This window comes from Cetorhinus maximus, chromosome 14, assembly GCF_964194155.1.
Source record: "Cetorhinus maximus chromosome 14, sCetMax3.hap1.1, whole genome shotgun sequence".
Lineage (NCBI taxonomy): Eukaryota > Metazoa > Chordata > Chondrichthyes > Lamniformes > Cetorhinidae > Cetorhinus > Cetorhinus maximus.
Genome location: NC_135892.1, coordinates 106,115,650 through 106,135,042, shown reverse-complemented (window position 1 = coordinate 106,135,042; position 19,393 = coordinate 106,115,650). Strand labels below are relative to the sequence as shown.

The following is a 19,393-nucleotide window of genomic DNA, read 5'->3' as shown; positions in this document are numbered from 1 at the left end:
ATGATTTCCGATCAGGTTTGCAAGCTTTTCCAAATGAATGCAATCCATTGAATCCGCTTCATTTCCATGACTACCCACTTAGCTTGTTACATTACAGTCCATCTTCACAGCTATACTTAATGGCTACTAAGATTGGTCTTTGAAAGACTGTCTACTCATTGGCCAAACCTCCACTAGAAGTTTGGTAAAAGAATAAGAATTTAAATGGGGTAGAGGAGCAAAGGGATTTGGGACTACAAATACACCGATCAATAAAAGAGACAGCACTGGCTAAAAAGGCCATTAAAAAACACAAACAAAACACTAGGGTTTATTTCTAGAAGGATAGAATTGAAAAGTAGAGAAGTTATGTTAAACCTCTATGGAACTTTGGTTAGACCATGCTCTGTGTTGTACTGTGTACAATTCCAATCACCATATTTATTAAAAGAATATAGAAGCACTGGAGAGAGTACAGAAAAGATTTATACGGGTGCTACGAGAACCGCAAGGCTCTAACTATCAGGAGAGGTTGGACGGAATGGATCCCTTTAATAGAGTAGATGCAGACAAAATGTTTCCACTATTGGGGAAGAACAAAACTAAAGACTATCGTATATTGATATAAGATAGTCACCAAGAAATCCTGTAAGAAATTCGGAAGGAAGTTCTTTACCCTGAGAATGTGGAATTCACTAGCACAGGAAGTAGTTGAGGTGAATTTCAGGGGAAGCTAAATAAGCGCACGAGGGAGAAAGAAATAGATGGAAATTTTTTGGAGTTATTTGAGGAAGTATGGGAGAAGACTTGAGTGGAGCATGAATGTCAGCATGCCCGGTTGGCTGAATGGCCTGTTTCTGTGCTGTGTATTCTGTGCAAGCTTGACCCCTCCAATGAGGCACCAATATCGTACTTGGATTCATATCCCAGCACATATTCACCACCTTCAGGAAAGGAAGCAGAACTTTGGAGGAGGTAAAATTGGAATATAAAGAGCAAATCCTTCTTGTAACTGACCATAAAAGAATGATTGTTGTTAAAGCCTAACTGGTTCATCAAGCCCTTCCGTGAACAGAAACTGAGTTCTGGTCTACAGACCCACGCCATATAGTTGACTTAAAACCCATTGAAATAGATTAGCAAGCCACTCACACAACAATCATGGTAGGATTGCTTCCTTTTTCCACTTCAAGACAATCCTTAAAACCTACCTCTTCAATTCCTCATCTGACCTAAAATCACCTTATATGACTTGATATCAAATCTTGTTTGATAATGCCCCAGTGAAGAGCTTTGGGACGTTTCAGTATGTTAAAGATGTTATATAAATCCAAGTTGCATTTGTAGGGCTGGGCAATAAATGCAGCCTTGCTCATGTTGGCTATATCCGGAGACCAAATGAAGAACATGCCCTACCAAGTACTCATTGTTCTGCACTGAGTGCTGCCTTCCTCCCCTCATCCCAGTATTTACACCACATAGGAACAAATTGGGAGTAGGGTGTAATGCTGCTAGTCCCATCCGCCCAACCCTGGGGGATTTATGTACCCTTTTTCTGTGACCATAAAGTGCAACTTCATCAACCTGATATGGATTTAATGAGAGAATTGGGACTGGAAAGGCGATTGCATGTCTCAAAATGTTAGCATAGCGCTTGGTGTCTGCTCGTTGCAGACTTGCAATGCTTCATGTTCACATTGTGCTAGACTTCAGACCCCTGAATTGCAGCCGCAGAGCCAGGAGATTGTATTCACTTGGCGATCTAGACTCCCATGTTGTCTGCGGACTCATGTGGAGGATAAATGGCAGGGCTATGGCACAACAGCAAGGTAATGGAACCAACAGGATAGCTCTTTCAAAGAGGCATGACAGGCTGAATGACCACTTTCTGCTCTAGATGATGTGAAGTTGCTGTACAACAGAGTTTGTACCTGCCCCACCAGTTTGCGGGAGCTCGATGTGGAATTGGGGCTACACAATTTTGAGGCTGCAAACAGAATCCTAGTCTGACACAGGAGTGCTGCAGAACGAGTGGATACTTTGCAAATCAGTCACTGGGCGGTCATTCAGCACACTTTCGAAATGCCTTTGCGGTTAGCAGTGTTTGAGTCAATAAGCTATGCTTCAGCTGTCATTGCTAATCATTAGGTAAAGAGTTGTTACTGGAATTTTGAAAATGTAAGAGCTGCTTCATGTGGGATTGTTAACCTGTTTCAGCCTGGGTAAGTTAAGATATCTCAGACATCTCGTGGCCGTGCAGGAACCCAAAAGAATCTGACTTGTTTCAAACTAGATGGCTCTGAATATCACAAACGGCTCTGAGAAACCCCAAAATGCCCAAGACCCGTTAATAAAACTTGTCGACACCATCTAAATCTGGCGGTTGTGTGTGCTTGTTGTGGACAAATGGATGCGAATGTGAACAGAATACTGCAAATATCTTCTAATCTTTCCCACTGCCTCCATCCTGGACTTTGGAAGGTCGACCATTTTTCTTGTGCTGAGGCAGTCAGGGGAACTGGAAGATGAAAAGCGGCTGTTTTAAAGGTGTAACTGGCAGAGTTGGTTAATTATCCCAAACTTCTAAGATATACGCCAGGCCCTCATTAAAAGGCCTGCAGTTAAGAGTGTGGTTTTTTGTTGTAAGGCAGCTGAACTTTGACTCCTGACTCCTTTCCTCATACTGTGTTACGGGGCAGTTGCTATAGCGCACACGACTCATTATAACACACACAATGCTTGCCTCCAGAGGACTGTTGCTGTTGGAGTGAAGACAGATGAACAGCGAACGCTGTGCATCCATTGTACATACCAAATACGGCAGTGGAACAGCAGAATGTAGTTTTGAACCTGCTTGTGAAATGTGCTTTAAGATACCGACACTGCGTTCAGGCTATGTAATGTTTCCATCGTGTCCATTTTGGATTCTGCATCTGTTTTTTTTATTAAGGTGCATTTAATTGGCTCTTTTTAGAACTGAAAATGTAGATTTTCCTTCCCCCAACCCCCACTTTAATTTAAGAAAAAAGCAAATCCTTTCATTAGCAAAATTTGCCCCTTGCAATCCCTCATTTGAACTGCACGCATTCCATCGTGCTAGAGTGGGTAATTTATAATGAGGACATCCTGCTGTTTAAGGGAAATGCTTCTCATTAAAGAATCTGACAGTGGCTGGACAGATCTGGATGCACCAGGACTGGCTATTGGCAGTACCTGCAAAACAAAAAACCTGATCCCCTTCGAAGAACTTCTGTAAAACAATAGTTAAATAATGCTTAAGTGGTCCCAGTGAATGATTAAAGAGGCTCGGAAGGACTGCTTGTGTTGCATGGGTGGGGCTGGCAGTCAGTGAGACAAGCATCGGATTGCTCTTTGGAGCAGGCCTGTGTCTGCAGCGGCAGGTGTTGCCTGAGGAAGGTCGCAGTCTTGCAGTAAACCGGGGGGGGGGAGGGGGGAGGTAAGTGTCCCAGGACACCTGCCTGTCATCTGCCACTGGTCTCGGGCACCTGCCAGTGGGGGTGGGGGAGTGGGTGACCATTGTTGCAGGTGGTCTGGAATGCAAGCAACAACAGTGTTACATCTGCCGCAGGTCTGGTGCACCTGTCGGGGTGGGAGATCCAGTCATTGTTTGCACTCCTGGTAAGTGTTGCATCTGCCAGGGGTTTGTGCTATTTCCAGCTCGGGAGAGACAGCTGGCTGCAGTTCAAGGGATGCTCAGAGCTCTGTCAGTATCTAACCTGCTGCCGATCATGAACACAGTTCCCAGCTCCTGGCTTAGACCTACATAAACAGTCCTAGAGAATTAAATATTAATGACTTTGGTAAACGAGAGAAATCCTCAATAGAAAGTGATGGTCTTTTGTCCTGATCACTATATTATTAGTGGATGTTGTTGCAACAATTCTACACCACCCTTCTACCAAAATAAAAGGTGCGTTAAGGCTGAAGATGGTGAGTAAAACAAAGTTAACCCCAGTTCAGCCTGGGTGAGCGATTTGTCATAAATTGAAAAATCACTTAAAGACTAAAACATGCAGCACAGGAGGAGGCCATTCAGTCTATCCTGCCTGTGCCGGCTCTTTGAAAGCTCTCTCGAACTAATCCCGTTCTTTCTCCTCCCCGCACTTACTGTTTTCCCATAATCTTGCAAAACCTTACTCCTTAAAGTACTTATCTAATTTTGTTTTGAGAGTTACTACTGAATCTGCTTCCACCACCCTTCCCAGATTACGCAGCTCCCGAGGTAAAAACATTTTTCTTTATATCCCCCCTGGCTCTTCTGCCAGTTACCTTAAAACTCTCTTAAAACTTACCAGTCCTCCTGCCAGTGGAAGCTCTTAACCAAACCCCCACGTAACTTGGGACAGTTCTAATAAATCTCCCCTATGCAGTGGAAGAATTTATACGTTAACTTATTTACTCTAAATATTGGCAACAGCAGGGCCTTGACTGGCCATCCTGATAAACTCTGTAAGCTGACGAATGCAGGGCTGGTTACAAAACAAACTCCTTAAGATTAGTGCCTGCTTACATTCGCTCCACCAATCACACGACCTGAAAGTCCAGCAGTATAAACATAAACAGGGCTATTTACCATAAAACATTTATTGAATGGGGTTAAACTGGTTTTTCAAACTGATATTATTTGCAGTGCCCAGTCCAGCCCACGTATATGGCTTGCTGCCCTGGTATGCTAACAATTGAGCTGTAAAGATCTGGATTTAACCATTACTTTGTCCCAGGGTAAAATATAACCTTTTCCAGATAAGAGTGTTTGCGGGCGATTTGGTTGGAACCAAGGCAGTAATCTGCTCCGACCTTGCAGGCGATATTCCAATCCTGTCATCCGGCAAGGAGCCGCTCCACATGGGAGCACAAACCGGAAATTCCGGTGCATTCAAATTCAAGTCAATGATCATGCACAGAGCTAATCAAAGTGTCTAATGTGTATACCATGGGGTGAGTTTCCCTGCTCATTGCTCTAAGCTGGAATGTTACTCTCCTGTCTCAATATCCCGAATCTGGGGTTTGTGGCTATGCAGCTGCGATCTATTCAGCCCACTTGTGTGAACAATGGCATCTTTACTGCGACAGCGATAATATTAATATATATATATATATACACATTTACATGCTGATAGTTTTATTTGTCAGATTGTTGGACTTACAATCACAATGTGAGCGGTTATACTGCCAACAGCATCAACTGTAGAAATCAGGTGGGCCCAATTTTAACCCACTCAAAATTCATTCAGTTACGCAGAGTTAAAATTGGGCCCACGGTCTCTTGTACTCAGGAAAGTTAAGGCAATGAATAAAGCAGAGCTGAAAAGGATAACTGTATTCTGGAAATAAAACAATTTTGGAAACGCACAGCAGGTGTGTTAACACTGGAAGCGGGAGTTCAGTAAACTATTCAGTGGTCTGAGAGGAGCCTCTTCACCGTAACTAAAGTAGTAGAGTATACGTCAGAGCAGGCCCTGTTTAAACTGTATGGGAGTGTGGATAGGCTGTACCTTGAGTAACATTCCAGTTCTGGTTATCAAGGCATAGGGGAAACATTGAAACGTTGGAGGCAGCTCAGAGAGGAGCTATGGGGCTGATCTTGCATTGGAATGTGAGGTATGAAGATAGACTGGGGTTTTATTTTAGCTTGCAAAGGAGGCATGAATGATAGAATGATGGAACACAGCAGGAGGCCATTCAGCCCATCAGTGCTGTGCCAGCTCTTTGGTAGAGCTATCCAATTAGTCCCACCCCCCTGATCTTTCCCCATGACCCCACAACTTCTTCCCTTCAAGTATCTCCTTTTGAAAGTTGCAATTGAATCTGCTTCCGCTACACTTTTCAGGCAGTGCCTTCCAGAGGTGTTTTTTTTAAAAAGGTTTGCTCATATTGCCTTCAGTTACCTTCAATCTGTGTCCTTTGGTTACACTGTGAAAAAAAAAGGCCATTCATGATTTATGAACAGCTCTACTAGATCCTCTCTTACCCTTCTCTACTGTAAGGAGAACAATCTCAGCTTTTCCAGTCTCTTCAGATAGTTAAGGCCCCTCATCCCTGGTACCTTTCTAACAAATCTGAAAGGTGATCCCATTGAGGTAAATACGATAGATAGAGGAATGGAAAAGATAAGCTCAGAAAATTCCTTTAAATTAAGTTGCAAGAGAATGAAAGGGAGAAAGCTTGAAACTAGTAAAATTTAAGGCTAATGTCAGTAAAACAATCAAGTCAGAGGGAGTACAGCTGCATTAAGCTTCAAGGGAGTAAGGCAAGGCTAGATAGCCTCTACTTTAATGCCAGGAGTATTACAGGTAAAACGGATGAGTTAAGGGTGAGGATTGACACGTGGAATTGTGATATAGTAGCCATCACTGAAATGTGGTTGAGGGAGGGGCAGGATTGGCAGCTCAACATTCCGGGATATAGAATCTTCAGGCGAGACAGGGGAGGGGGTAAAAGAGGAGGAGGCATTGCATTATTAGTTAAGGAGTCAGTTACTGCAGTAAGGAGAGATGATATTTTGGAGGGGGCATCGAATGAAGCTTTGTGGGTAGAGCTTAAGAATAAAAAAGGGGCAGCCACATTGTTAGGTGTTTATTATAGACCCCCAGATAGTCAGCGGGAAATTGAGGAGCAAATATGTGCACAATTTGCAGAGGTGTGTAAAATCAATAACAATAGGGTAATTATATTAGGTGATTTCAACTTTCCTAACATTAATTGGGATAGACATAGTGTTAAGGGCTTGGATGGAGTGGATTTCTTCAAATGTGTACAGGAGAACTTTTTAGGTCAATATGTAGAGGGCCCAACAAGGGACGGCGCAGTGCTGGACCTAATTCTGGGGAATGAAGCCGGACAGGTGGCTGAGGTGGTGGTGGGTGAGCATTTTAGTGATAGCGACCACAACATGGTACAATTTAAGCTTGTTATGGACAAAGAAATAGACAAGTTGCAAAAAAATGTTTTGGATTGGGGGAGAGCGGATTTTAGTAAAATAAGGCAGGATCTGGCCATGGTAGATTGGGAACAGCTACTTGTAGGGAAATCCACAGAGGAGCAGTGGGAGGGGGGGTTCAAAAAGGAAATGGGGAGGGTACAGGCTCAACATGTTCCCTCTAGGGTGATAGGAAGGAGTAATAAGCCCAGAGAACCATGGATTACCAGAGATATTCAGGATACGATGAGAAGGAAAAGAGAGGCTTTTAGCAGGTACAAGGGAAGCAAATCAGCAAAGACATTAGTGGAGTATAGAAAGTGCAGGGTGGAGCTTAAGAAAGCAATTAGGAGAGCAAAGAGAGGATATGAGAACGCTCTGGCTGGTAAAAGTAAGGAAAATCCCAAGATATTCTATAAGTATATCAATGGGAAGAGGATAACCAGGGAAAGATTAGGGCCCATTAGGGCAATCTATGGGTGGAGCCAGGGGACATTGGTAGAGTGTTGAACGAATACTTCACATCCGTCTTCACCCAAAAGAATGAGGGTGAAGGTATCGAACTCAGGGAGAGAGACTGCGAGGTTCTTGAGCAAATTGATATAGGGAGGGGGAAGGTATTGGAGGTGTTGACAGGCTTAAAAGTGGACAAATCTCCAGGTCCAGATGATTTGTGTCCCAGACTGCTGAGGGAGGCAAGGGAGGAGATTGCAGGGGCTCTGACCCAAATTTTTAATTCCTCTCTGACCACGGGGGAGGTGCCAGAGGACTGGAGAACAGCTGATGTGGTTCTGCTATTTAAGAAGGGTTGTAGAGATAAGCCAGGGAACTACAGGCTAGTGAGTCTCACGTCAGTGGTAGGGAAACTATTGGAGAAAATTCTGAAGGAGATAATCTATCTCCATTTGGAGAGGCAAGGTTTGATCAAGGATAGTCAACATGGCTTTGTCAGAGGGAAGTCATGCCTAACAAATTTGATTGAATTTTTTGAGGAGGTGACCAGGTGTGTAGATGAGGGTAGTGTAATTGATGTAGTTTATATGGATTTCAGCAAAGCCTTTGACAAGGTCCCACATTGGAGACTTATAAAGGCGGCAAATGCACATGGGATACAGGATAATTTGATAAGGTGGATTCAAAATTGGCTTAGTTGTAGGAGACAGAGGGTGATGACAGATGGCTGCTTTAGTGACTGGAAGCCAGTGTCCAGTGGCGTACCACAGGGATCTGTGCTCAGTCCCCTATTATCCGTCATTTATATAAACGACTATGTGTGCAGTAGGATTAGTAAATTTGCGGATGACACAAAGATTGGCCGGGTGGTTAACAGTGAGGTTGAGTGTCTTGGGCTACAAGAAGATATAGATGGGATGGTCAAATGGGCAGATAAATGGCAGATGGAATTTAACCCTGAAAAGTGTGAGGTGATACACTTTGGAAGGAGTAATTTGACAAGGAAGTATTCAATGAACGGCATGACATTAGGAAGTTCTGAGGAACAAAGGGACCTTGGCGTGTGTGTCCATAGATCTCTGAAGGCGGAGGGGTATGTTAGTGGGGTGGTGAAAAAGGCATATGGGACACTTGCCTTTATCAATCGAGGCATAGATTACAAAAGTAGGGAGGTCATGTTGGAGTTGTATAGAACCTTGGTGAGGCCACAGCTGGAGTACTGTGTGCAGTTCTGGTCGCCACATTATAGGAAGGATGTAAGGGGTGCAGAGGAGATTCACCAGGATGTTGCCTGGGATGAAACATTTAAGTTATGAAGAGAGGTTGGATAGACTTGGGTTGTTTTCATTGTAGCAGAGAAGACTGAGGGGCGACCTGATCGAGATGTATAAGATTATGAGGGGCATGAACAGGGTGGATAGGAAGCAGCTGTTCCCCTTAGTTGAAGGGTCAGTCACAAGGGGACATAAGTTCAAGGTGAGGGGCAGGAGGTTTAGGGGGGATGTGAGGAAAAACTTTTTTACCCAGAGGGCGGTGACGGTCTGGAATGCACTGCCTGGGAGGGTGGTGGAGGCGGGTTACCTCACACCCTTTAAAAAGTACCTGGATGAGCACTTGGCACGTCATAACATTCAAGGCTATGGGCCAAGTGCTGGTAAATGGGATTAGGTAGGTAGGTCAGGTGTTTCTCACGTGTCGGTGCAGACTCGATGGGCCGAAGGGCCTCTTCTGCACTGTGATTTTGTGATTCTGTGAATGTCAGGAAGTTTACATACTTGGAGCTACTAATGGATTAAGCTTCTGGATGGAGTAGTGGAGTTAAAAACCCTGAAATCATTTAAGGAATAATTTGATGCTGAATTGGGTAGAATGTTAGAGCCTTTCTGGAACGATGGGCTAAGATGAGGCGAATGGCCTTCCCCATTGGCTTATCTTGTGATCAGTCAGGGCTAAAATAAATCTTCACCCATAAAGTTAAAAGCTGTCTTTTCTCAATTTCACAACATCCACCTATCTTTAATATAGTAAAACATTCCATGAAACTTAAAATATTCACATGCTGGTGGTCCTGTGTATTTCAAGCATTTTCTGCTTCTCCGTTATCCTAAGGCTCCACGCCGGCTTTCCTGATAGCCAGCTACAGTCTGGCGGTAATCTTGCCAGATTTCACTAATCCTCCTGGCTTTGAAAGACCTGGTTTAAAAACAGGTGATTGAACACCAGCCAACACCAGCTCCCGAGCTGGAACGGCCATGGCAAAGTCCTCAAGCCCACATCAGGATCGCTAGTGGCGGATTGCATGGTTTTTATTCCCAGATATCCATACAAAGCATTGCAATTCCCAGTGCCAGACTGTGAAATAAAAGCTCCAGGTCATTCAGTGTCAATTGTGCGATATACTTGTACAACCCCTTCCACAATCTACAAAGCATCATTCTGAAACAAGAAGAGCCATTAAGCCCATCTCATATTTTGTGTTTATAGAGTAACAAATATCTCACATCTCTTTCAAGGCAGGAATGTATCTGGAGGTCAGGAGCATAAGTAGTTTTGAGCTTTGCTGTTGTGCTTCGTGATGCTGTTTGATTCTTCCCCTCCATCCCATCGATATGTATTACACTTTTGTTATGCGCTCCTCACTACTTACCACCACTTACCTACCATGTGCTGTGATAGGAGCATTTCTGACCACACGTAAAAGGGGAAGGAAATCCTAATTGAAAATGAAAGCATTAACTTTTTCAAAGAAAATGCGAGCGGCAGTTTTTATAAGAATGAAGCCTGTGTGTAAAGGAATCCAGTGACTAGCATGTCAGGGGCTGGCTCTTGGGATTAAATGGTAAACTGAGAATGAATAGAAACCTGACACGTGTATTTTACTACGCTAACTGCTTTAAGCAAAATGAAGTGGCTGAAGTTTTGTGTGGAAAAACAATGAGCTCGCAAAGAAAAATATTAGTAAAAGTTGTGACTAAATGTAGAAGAGCACTTTGATTCATTAATTTAGGAGTGTGCAGCAAATGGCTCTCAAGTTGCATGTAGTTGGTTGATACACAGGCTGACCAGTGGCTTTGTGATGGACTTATATTGGCTTCCCTGGGACCTCATGGGTAAAGACAATATTCAATCTAAAAATGAAGCCTCCATGCTAGGGTCTGGATTTTACGGCCTCAAATCAGGCAGGCCTCTCCCCAGCGCCAATGTAAAATAGGGCTCGATGACGTTGGGTTAGCAATACTATGTCATCACGTCAGTCTCTGAAATTACGGAAGGTAACTGGGTGCCCACCCGTTGTTCTGAAAGTACGAATTAACAAACTATTGAGATGGTTAACAACCCAATCACCTGCAATTTCCTGTTGCCCGCTGCATCTTTCGGGCACTGGACGTGAAAAGGTTTGGGAGTGTCTTGCGGAGCCGTGATGAGGCGGCACAAGGGTGGAAGAAAGGGCGTGCCACCAAGACCCTGGCTGAATGTAGCAGCAGATTCTGCTGGGGAAAGTGGCAGCACCTGCGTGATTTTTTTCAAATTCATTTTTTAACTTTTGGAGCCTGCCATCATCAAAAAAGGGAAATCGAGAGAGCAGGGGGCCTTTCAATTTGTAGCCACGGCCGACTTCTTGTTAACGGCACAATCGCTCTGCCGTATGACATCCCGGCCTTGACTCCCGATTGGACACAGAGCCCCCTGAGTGGCTACTAACTGGTCACCCGAAGCTTGATTCAATGAGCTCAAGACAGTGGGAGCAGGAGTGAGAGGACTGCTCATTTTCCCAACCCATCTCCCTCACCCTGCCGAAAGTGTAAAACCCAGCCCCGGGAAGCCCCAGGTTTTAATCCCTGGTCCGTGCTGAATCAGCTAACTCTGGGGCAGCAGTATGCCGTAATACCATTAGGCTCAGCGCACGCGGACCAGGAAGAGGAAATCCCTAATTGAGGGTCCCTTTCCCCAGTGACCTCCAGTAGAAAATACAGACAAGTGGATGGCTGATGGGAATGGGATCGGGCTGAGTCATGAAGCCCCACCGTGGTGAATAGCTGACCAACACGCTCTCTGTTGTCCAGATCAGCCTGTGAAGAATGAATGGCCGCTTGAGGGAAGGAGAAATTAGGAAACAAAAAGTCATTTAAAAATAAAAGCTTAAGGGCATTGTGCAGTGCCTATGGAGTTACTGGAGTTTCACGTGAATTTTGTAGACCTGATGCTGATTATAAGGCACAGACTTTTCCACTGATTTTTCCCATCCCTATTGGCATCCCATACTGTACAGGTCAATGAGGAACCTAATTGAAATACAGTTCACGTTTAGAAACTGGCAATGGGTTTTGTAGCAAATTTGTTAGGACACTGGTATTGTTTTAACTGCTGTCAGTTGGAGCTCACAAAGCCCTACTGTCTGTTATCTATAACCCAGCAGACGGAATCCCTTCATTTCAATGTAACGTTAGATGCCTTGCATTCGGCCTATTGTCTTTAGCCTTCTGCGGATCAGCCGCTTTCTCTGCCCACGTGCGGGGAATGCTCGGTTTTACTGGGGTTCTGGCTTTTCATCCTTTGTTCCTTTATTTTTCTCTCAGCTGCACTCGCTTCTTCTGCTGGGAGAGAAGAATAGACTTGGGTTGTGAACTTCACTGGAGCCACGTGGAAATCCCGGCCATGGGACTCGGTCACTGGCTCCTCCAAAAAAATAACCTCTCCGACATTTTGTTTTGCCCTACGCACCCACAAATTCCTGAGCTGACTCTTTCGAAATCCGCTTCCTGTCCAGATGCATGCACTCTCTGCCTGTTGATTTATTAACCAAAAGTAATAATAACTAAATCCATTTTTTTTTGCCTCACTTTGAGAGCTGGGTTCCTCCCTTTTATTATTCCCCCCTTCTTAGCTTCAATTTGCGAAATATAATTTCTCCACAGAGAGCCTTGAGGTAGAACTGTTCAAAGTGAACCAGTAATTCTAGGTGGAGATTGCTATCAGTATTCTCAAGTTCTTGTTCAAATTGTGGGGGTCTGTGCCTGTATTTCTGCTTCTTGCATTTCTCGTGCGGAGACTGGTCTATGCTGTGCCTATGATTCTGCTCTTGGGATAAAAGAGAAAAAAAAGACTTTATTTGCATTGCGCCTTTCAAGACCTCAGGACACCTCGAAGCGCTTTGTAGCCCATTGGGTATTGTTGAAGTGCAGTCACTGTTGTTATGTAGGAAACAGCAGCCAATTGCACACAGCAGTGTGATAATGACCAGATGTCGGTTTTAGTCACAGAATCGCAGATTTGTTACAGTGCAGAAGGAGGCCATTTGGCCCATCATGCCTGCACCAGCTCTCCAAATGAGCAATTCATTCAGTGCTATTCTCCTGCCTTCTCCCTGTAGCTCTGCACATTGTTCCTATTCATATAACAGTCTAATTCCCATTTGAATGCTTCGATTGAACCTGCCTCCACCACACCCTGAAGCAGTACATTCCACTCGCTGTGTGAGAAAGTTATTTTCTCATATCGCTTTTGCTTCTTTTGCCAATTACTTTAAATCTGTACCATCTTGTTCTCGATCCTTTCGGAGTGGGAACAGTTTCTCCCTATCTAATCTGTCCAGAACCCTCATGCTCTTGAAAACCTCTATCAGATCTCCTCTGAGCTTTCTCATCTCCAAAGAAAACAGTCCTAACTTCCAGTCTGTCTTTATAACTGAAGTCCCTCATCCCTGGAACCTTTTCTGCACCCTCTCCAATGCCTTCACACCCATCCTAAAGTGCAGCGCTCAGAACTGGACACAGTGCTCCAGCTGAGGCGGAACCAGTGTCTTATACAAGTTCAACATAACCTCCTTGCTCTAAATCCTAGGCTTTATGAATATGCCCCTACTCATAAAGCCTAGGATACTGTATGCTTTATTAACTGCACTCAAGCTGATGTTGGTTGATGGAGAAATATTGGCCAGGGCACCAGGGCAAACTTCTCTGCTTCTTCTTCGAAATAACACCATGGGATACTTTATGCCTACCTGAGGCGGGGGGCCTCAGTTTAAAGTCTCACCCGAAAGACAGTGCAGCAGTCTCTCAGTGCAGTTTCTGGAGTGCGACTTGAACAATGACATCCAACACAGGGGCAATTGAGACAGCTACCCGCTGAACCACATTGGACCCTGCCAGGTCAGAGATAAGCCAGACGGGGTAAGGACAGCAGGTTTCCTTCCCTAAAAGCAAAAAAACTGCGGGTGCTGGAAATCCGAAACAAAAACAGAAATACCTGGAAAAACTCAGCAGGTCTGACAGCATCTGCGGAGAGGAACACAGTTAACGTTTCAAGTCCGTATGACTCTTCACCAGAACTTCTGATGAAGGGTCATACGGACTCGAAACGTTAACTGTATTCCTCTCTGCAGATGCTGTCAGACCTGCTGAGTTTTTCCAGGTTTCCTTCCCTGATTGGTGCTGTCCACTCTTGACATGAAAGAAACAACCAGCGGGACCGTTGAGTATCGTTGCAGAGTTGTTACCTGCAGAATGTGACACGTGGACCGGGATTTTCCGGGCCCCGTCACGGCAGGTTCCCCCACAGCGGATGTGGTAAGCCACTCAAAGCTCTGTTGATTTGGGTGGGACTGGCAGATTCTATCGGCGGGAGGGGCTGGAAATCCCTGCCCATGGTCACCTTGTGCAATCCACCCAGAAACCAGCATCTTAGGAGAGAAGGGTAGAGATTTGGATGGGGAGGAAAAACGCACTTGAATCAGCCGGGGTTGTGTTCCATCAAGCTATGTTACCATGTTAATCCAGGGAGCGGGACTAATAATCTAAGGAACGAGAGTTCAAATCCCACCATGCTGGCTTGAGAATTTGAAGTTCATTTAAAGCAAATATTGAAATGTAAAGCTGATACTAATCAAAGTGACCATAAAAATATCAAAATAACTCATGTTCTTTAGGGCAGGATACCTGCAATCCTTACCCCGACCTAGTTTGCATTGTCAGACTTCTCTCTGATGTGGCCTATCGATACCAGCTTCTCAGGGCAGCTGGAGATGCATAAATAAATGCCTTGCCTTGCCAGAGAGAGCCACAAACTCAAAGAGTTAATTAATAAAAAAAGTGATTGTGTTGCTTCCAAAAAGAGAACTCATAATTTCTAGTAATCTCTCAGACAGGCTTACTGAGATCAATTTCTGCACCAAGTGTTTCCCTTTAACTAACAGCATGTACGGCTCTCCTTTACCCAGTATCTTTCATAAGCAACAGTAAAATGACTGTTTCGCCCTCCTGTTGTGCTAAGTTGCAATTACAGGTGTAAGCACCAGACTGCATTACTGTACTTAAATAAGCTAGGGGGGGCAAAACACTGCGATTTATGAAGTTTAGTCCTTGATTTTACCTCACTGAGACACAAATTGTCTTTGCAAATTGTTTTGTGTGCCTTTCTGGCTGTGCTGCTCAAACCTACTTTGACCATGCTGTTAGTATAGATGCTACCAGATGGACCTCTTGCTGGTAGCCACTGTTTCGCACAGTAAGTGCAGCGAGTGAATAATTTGCCGTCATTGTCCAGCCATTAATCTTTGACTCTCTTTCTCAGGTGCCCTGTGTTGACTCTCGAGCTGTGCACCTGGCCTCCCTCTTTGTTCGGGGCCTGTCCGTGCTCGTTTCAGTTAATAGTGCCTGTGGGTTTCCATTTAAAATGGTCGACCTGATGCCGTGGGAGGTGTTTGATGGGAAGCTTTTCCACACAAAGTACCTGCAGTCTCACAGTGGCTGTACAATGGAGGACCTTCTAGAAAAGAACGTAGGTCTACAGATGGAGTGTGCATGCTTGAGGTGTTTCTCAACTAATGATGGTGGTTTACAGTAGATTGTTTTCCAAAGCAAATACCATCTGGTAACGTGCATGCAAAACCAGTTATCACAAACAAGGTGAACTAAATGATTAATCTTGATAGTACAAATAAGGCCAGCTTCTATCTACATTTGTGAGGAAATAAACTTTTCACTCACTGTGTGTATTTAATATAAATATGTTCTTAGATAGGACTAGTGTTTTTAAAAAAGGTTCGAAGTTCACTTTACTCAGGAGCCTTTATTAAGGTTTCTGTGTGTTCCAAAATCTGATCAAAGGGCAGCATTGCCAATAACAAGGATTTTTACTGCAGTGTGCTATTTTGTTTTTTTCAACTTTCTCCCTTCATCCTCTGAAGGCGCAAGAGGAAAGTTTTACAGATGTTACTTCACCCAAACACTCATTCTTCACACATCAGTGTCAACCGTATTTGTTAGCAAGCTATTTGACCAGCAGGGCATCACATCCAGTTCTCACCCGACATTGACGTGTGCACTTTCCAGCAGGGTCACTGGATAGAAGTTTCCCTAGCCTAGAGATCGGGCTGAGGGAAGTGGGGTGCACGCGGTGGTTTGTCCAGATACCAATTCAATCACTCTGCCTGCTTCATCTGTGTGCTTGTCACCTTGGGCTGCCAAGTTAGTTTGGCAATTGTGCGTGTTCCTTGTTCCCCATCATTAATTCCCAACTGTCTAGCTTTTGGCCCTCCATTCATCACAACATTTCTGCAGCTACCAATCTGCTCAATCACACATTCACCTCTATCTTTCTTGACCTTAACCCCATTAAAAATCTTCCACAGCCTGGCCTTTCTCCTTCATCTCCTCTCCCTTAGGTCCAAGGGACTTGAATGTTAATGGATTAGAGTTGGTTCAGTCAATCATTACCAAATGTGGCTGGACCACATAAAGCAGAAACCCGTCCTGCTGTTCTCTGCTAAAACTGCTTATCATTCTAAGATCATCCTGGAATGCAAAGCTAACTCCCGACTTCTCCTCTGTACTGCAAACAGCCTTCTTAAACCCTTCTCCCCTATATCCTCCACCCTCACCTCCAACAAGTGCAAAGAACTCATGGACTTCTTTATCACCAAGATTGAGGCCATCAGCTGCTTCTGCCACTTCTCTCCCTTTCCCTAGCCCACCAGCCAAACTTCCTCTAAGGTGCCCCTTTGCCCTAGCCTTGAACTTGTATCCTTCTCTAGTTTCTCTCCTATGTCTTCTCATCTCCTGTCCGAGCTCATCTTGTCCCTGAGACCCACCCCTTACCCCTTCGCCCCTGTTCCCATTGAACTGCTGACCACCTAACTTTCCTTCCTGGCCTCAATTGCTGATGTTAATAGTTTTCTCTCCTCAAGGACAGTCTCTTTCTCTTTTTCTCTCTTTCTCTCTCTCTCTTTTTTGCTCCCACTCTCTCTCATTCTCCAAATCTGCTGTCATCATTCCTCTCCTTGTAAAAACCCAAGCCTTGACCCTCTAATTCCTTGTAAACTATTGCTCCATCTCCAACCTTCCTTTCCTTTCCAAAGTCCTTGAATATTTTGTTCCCTCCCAAATGCATGCCCATCTTTCCCAGAGCTCCCCCCAGTTAGGTATCCGCCCTTGCCACTGCTGAAATGGCCCTCAACAAAATCACAAATGACATGCTATGCAACTGTAATGATGGTAAGCTATCCTTTCTCATCCTACTTGACCTCACCACCTCCTCGCGTGAACCTTCCGGAACAGCACCTGATTTGTCACATCACTTGTCCAATTCCAGTACTGGATGAGCAGAAATTTTCTTCAGCCAAATATTGGGAAGACCAAAATCATTGTCTTCAAATTCGATTCCCTAGCCATCAACTCCAACCCTCTCTTTGGGCCACTGTCTAAAGCTGCAACCTGGCTATCGCATTTGACCCCAAGATGAGCTCCCAACCACATATCCATTCAATCACCAAAGTCGCCCACTTCCATCTCCATAATGTCACCCTTCTCCGATCCTGCATCAGCTCTACTATAGAAATCCTCATTAACTGCATTGTTATCTTTAAATTTGACTATTCCAATGCTCTTCTAGCCGGCCTCCTTCTTTCTGCCCTCCATAAAATTGGCTTATCCAAAACTCTGCTGTCCATACCCTGAGTTCCGTTTGCCCAGTACCCTTGTGCTCCCTGACCTACCTTGGCTCTGGTTCACTAGTTCCTTGATTTTAAAATTCTCACCCTTGTTTTCAAATCCCTCCAGGGTCTTGGCCCTCCCTATCTGTGTAACCTCCTCTAGCCCTAGAACCCTACAAGACCTATGGGTTGTTCCAATTCTTGGACATCCCCAATTTTAATCATTCCCATCATTGCTAGGCATACCTTCACTCTGCCAAGACCCCAAGTTCCCTCTCCTCCCACTCCCTACCTCCTCACCTCTCTATCTCTCTGTCTCTCTCTCCTCCCTTAAGGCTTCTATGAAACCTCTTCGACTAAGCTTTTGATCATCTGTCCTGGTGTGCATTGGAGTCAAATTTTGTTTAATTATGCTCCTATGAAGCACCGTGGGACATTTTACTATGTTAAAGGTGCTATACAAATGCAAGTTGTTGTCATTGTTGTAGTAATGGCTGCCGCAAAATGTGCAATGTTATGTGATGATTTTATTTTTTTTGTCAGATTGCTGATCATTTTTGTTCCTGATGTAGGATGTTCTGCTACAGGAATGTCAGAAGCTGAAGTCCCTCATCAACAGTATTTGTGTGAGGAAGAATAGAAATGTCCAGAGCAGCCCCCGGCCACTTGTAACAGGTCAGTGGCCAAGGCTGAATTTTAATAGTTTTATTGTTTACTGCCTTTCCTGCATTGGACAGACCCTAGAGATGGAACGAAATATTTGATTAATAATGATCTTTGTCAATGCTTTTAAGTGAGGAACAGGAAAAAATCAGCAGAATAAGGGAGGTTAAAAACTATTAAAGGTTTCTTGGAAAATTACGCATGTTTTTCTCGTGTTGTGGGTGAGAGCGATAGTTTAGTAGAACTCACTTGTTGACTGTTTCACTCATGAGCAATGTATTGAGTAAAATTGATCTGTCATGTGTTCTGCATCACTAGAGAACTGTGAAAGGCCTGGTCCCCATGGTAGAGGAGGCAGTCATCACATGGCCCAGCATGAGCAACAGCCACATGCTTATCCTCCATATCTCAGCCATCGCCAGAGTTATCAGGGAAGATATCCACAGCCTGGTCCTACCAATCTAGCACAAACAGGTATGCTAAAAATCATTTATATGATCATCACCTATTACGTTCTGGTGCTTAATTAAAAAGTAACCCCCCCCCCCCCCGCAAAAAAATCTGACATCCTCTGGTGATTTTGTTGAGCCATTCAACATGAGAGAATCTAACCATCTCCCCTTGACATTCAATGATATTTCCTTCGCTGAATCACCCACCATCAACATCCTGGGGGTTACCATGACAGGAAGTTGAACTGGACTAGCCATGTAAATCCTGTGGCTACAAGAGCAGGTCAGAGGCTGGCATTCTGTGGCAGGTTACTCACCTTCTGACCTCCCAAAGCCTGTCCACCATCTACAAGGCACAAGTCAGGAGTGTGATGGAAATCTCTCCACTTGCCTGGATGAGTGCAGCTCCAACAACACTCAAGAAGCTTGACACCATCCTGGACAAAGCAGCCTTCTTGATTGGCACCCCTTTCACAAATATTCACTTCCTCTGCCACCGACGCACAGTGGCAGCAGTGTGTACCATCTACAAGATACGCTGCAACAACTCGCCAAGGCTCCTTCCACAGCACCTCCCAAACCCATTACCTCTACCAGCTAGAAGGACAAGGGCAGCAGATGCATGGGAACACCACCACCTGCAAGTTCCCCTCCAAGCCACACACCATCCTGACTTGGAACTATATAACTGTTCCTTCACTGTTGCTGGGTCAAAATCCCTTCCTAACAGGGTGTATCTACACCACATGGACAGCAGCAGTTCGAGAAGGCGGCTCTCAACCATTTCTCAAGGGCAATTGGGGATGGGCAATAAATGCTGACCCAGTCAGTGACGCCCACATCCTGTGAAAGTTTTTTTTAATTCTCTGGCTATGGGCATTGTTGGCCAATCTGGCATTTATTGCCCAAACCTAGTTGCCCTTGTGAAAGTTCTTCCTGAACCGCTGCAGTCCACGTGATGAAGATATCCACACAGTG

General features: G+C 44.6%; 1 protein-coding gene across 2 annotated transcripts in view; it reads left to right on the top strand.

Annotated features, from left to right (window-relative positions):
- fam120b (family with sequence similarity 120 member B) overlaps nucleotides 1-19,393 on the top strand; it is a 61,569-nt gene that overhangs the window by 27,118 nt on the left and 15,058 nt on the right. For both annotated transcript variants that reach the window (XM_078557430.1, XM_078557429.1), the window contains exons 7-9: nucleotides 14,942-15,148; nucleotides 17,873-17,975; nucleotides 18,282-18,437. In XM_078557430.1, coding sequence (XP_078413556.1) covers nucleotides 14,942-15,148; nucleotides 17,873-17,975; nucleotides 18,282-18,437 — 466 coding nt within the window. The remainder of the gene's footprint in view (nucleotides 1-14,941; nucleotides 15,149-17,872; nucleotides 17,976-18,281; nucleotides 18,438-19,393) is intronic.